This window comes from Penaeus monodon, chromosome 23 (genome assembly GCF_015228065.2).
Source record: "Penaeus monodon isolate SGIC_2016 chromosome 23, NSTDA_Pmon_1, whole genome shotgun sequence".
Taxonomy (NCBI): domain Eukaryota; kingdom Metazoa; phylum Arthropoda; class Malacostraca; order Decapoda; family Penaeidae; genus Penaeus; species Penaeus monodon.
Genome location: NC_051408.1, coordinates 42554995 through 42556439, shown reverse-complemented (window position 1 = coordinate 42556439; position 1445 = coordinate 42554995). Strand labels below are relative to the sequence as shown.

The 1445-nt window shown below is 45.6% G+C and overlaps 1 protein-coding gene across 1 annotated transcript in view; it reads right to left on the bottom strand.

Annotated features, from left to right (window-relative positions):
* Positions 1-1409, bottom strand: part of LOC119588317 — a 4559-nt gene extending 3150 nt beyond the window's left edge. The window contains exon 1 of the mRNA XM_037937009.1: positions 411-1409. Within this exon, the coding sequence (XP_037792937.1) occupies positions 411-668 (258 nt within the window). The 5' untranslated portion in view covers positions 669-1409. The remainder of the gene's footprint in view (positions 1-410) is intronic.
* Positions 1410-1445: the final 36 nt, after the last annotated feature.

Sequence of the window (1445 nt, the reverse complement as noted above, 5' to 3'; positions counted from 1 at the left end):
TCACCTTAATCATCACTTGTTTTATTGTCCATAATGCTGTATCCTTAAATTAACATTATGGGTTAGTTGTCCCTAACAGATCACTTACCACTCTCGGAGGATTCCGATTCTTTTTCAGTCTAGGGGAGATACAATGAACCGCTAGTTCCCATACACTTAGACTCCTACAAAGTCGTGCTTTCATCCGAGCAAGTAGGAAGTGAACTGCTAGTTACTAGCGTCACCCCGGAGCTGGAGTCTGATGAAACCTAACTCGAGGGAAGGTAAACAGAGCCACTGCTCTGACCCAGTTCCGTAGGACTAGAGTTTGAAAATGTGCTTCCAGCTGGTGAAGTGCCAAGTGAACCGCCAGCTTTCTAACCCCTCTCTTCTGAGGAGGAGTCCTCTGCTGTGTTTTCATTTTTGGATATGTCGACTGAACGGCCGGCTTCCAGATCCTTTTCCGTGGAGCAGGATACAATTGTCTGTGCCACATCCTCGGATAAGTCGACTGAACAGCCGGTTTCCTGATCGTTTTCCGTGGAGCAGGATACAATTGCCTGTGCCACATCCTCGGATAAGTCGACTGAACAGCCGGTTTCCTGATCGTTTTCCGTGGAGCAGGATTTACCTGCTTGTACATCACACACAGAAGTGTTGACTAAAGCGCCAGTTTCATCATTTTCCATGGGGTTGGATGTTAGAAGAGGTGACTTTCCAGCCTCGAGATGCGAAACGTCATCCTGATTTTAGGGAGAAACTGCAGGAGTCGAACTTTTCCTGCAGAGTTTCCTCCACACTCCAACGAACAGAGAAGAAATGCCTCCCAGCCCAGAAAGTTAATTCTGCAGACTCTGCCTTAGCCAGGCAGCTTTCCGTTTGATAGTTGACTTCAGAACTGACAAATAGGTCCACCCCTCATTTTCTTTGGGGTTGGAGCCTAGATGAGGTGACTTTCCAGCCTCGAGAAGCGAAACGTCATCCTGTTTCTGGGGAGAAACTGCAGGAGTCGAGTATTTCTCGTAGAGTTTCCACCACACTCCAAACAACAGAGACGGAATGCCTCCCAGCATAAAGAGGCAGATGTAATACTACAAACTCCGCCATTGCCAGAGAGACTTCTGTTCGATAACTGACTTCAGAAGGGAGAAATATTTCTACTTCTTGTCCAGTAGATCGTCCAGGTTAGCGCTAGAGTTCCAAAAGTAGGAAAGAATGGATTTTCCGAGGGCCTCCGACTAGAATTAAATTTGTTCACAGAAGATACTGGCAAGAGCGTCCAAGATCTTTTAATAGATAGATGGACTTGCCGAGTAAAACTGTGACCTGATTTCCTCTTCTAGTCTGCGGATCCGGGAATCTAAGAATACGTGCTCTATAACTCGTGATTTTAATGTATTCATAACTAAGATTATTATTTTATTGATCTTTTGAGCCTAGATACGAGCTCGGGAAAATTGGTAATG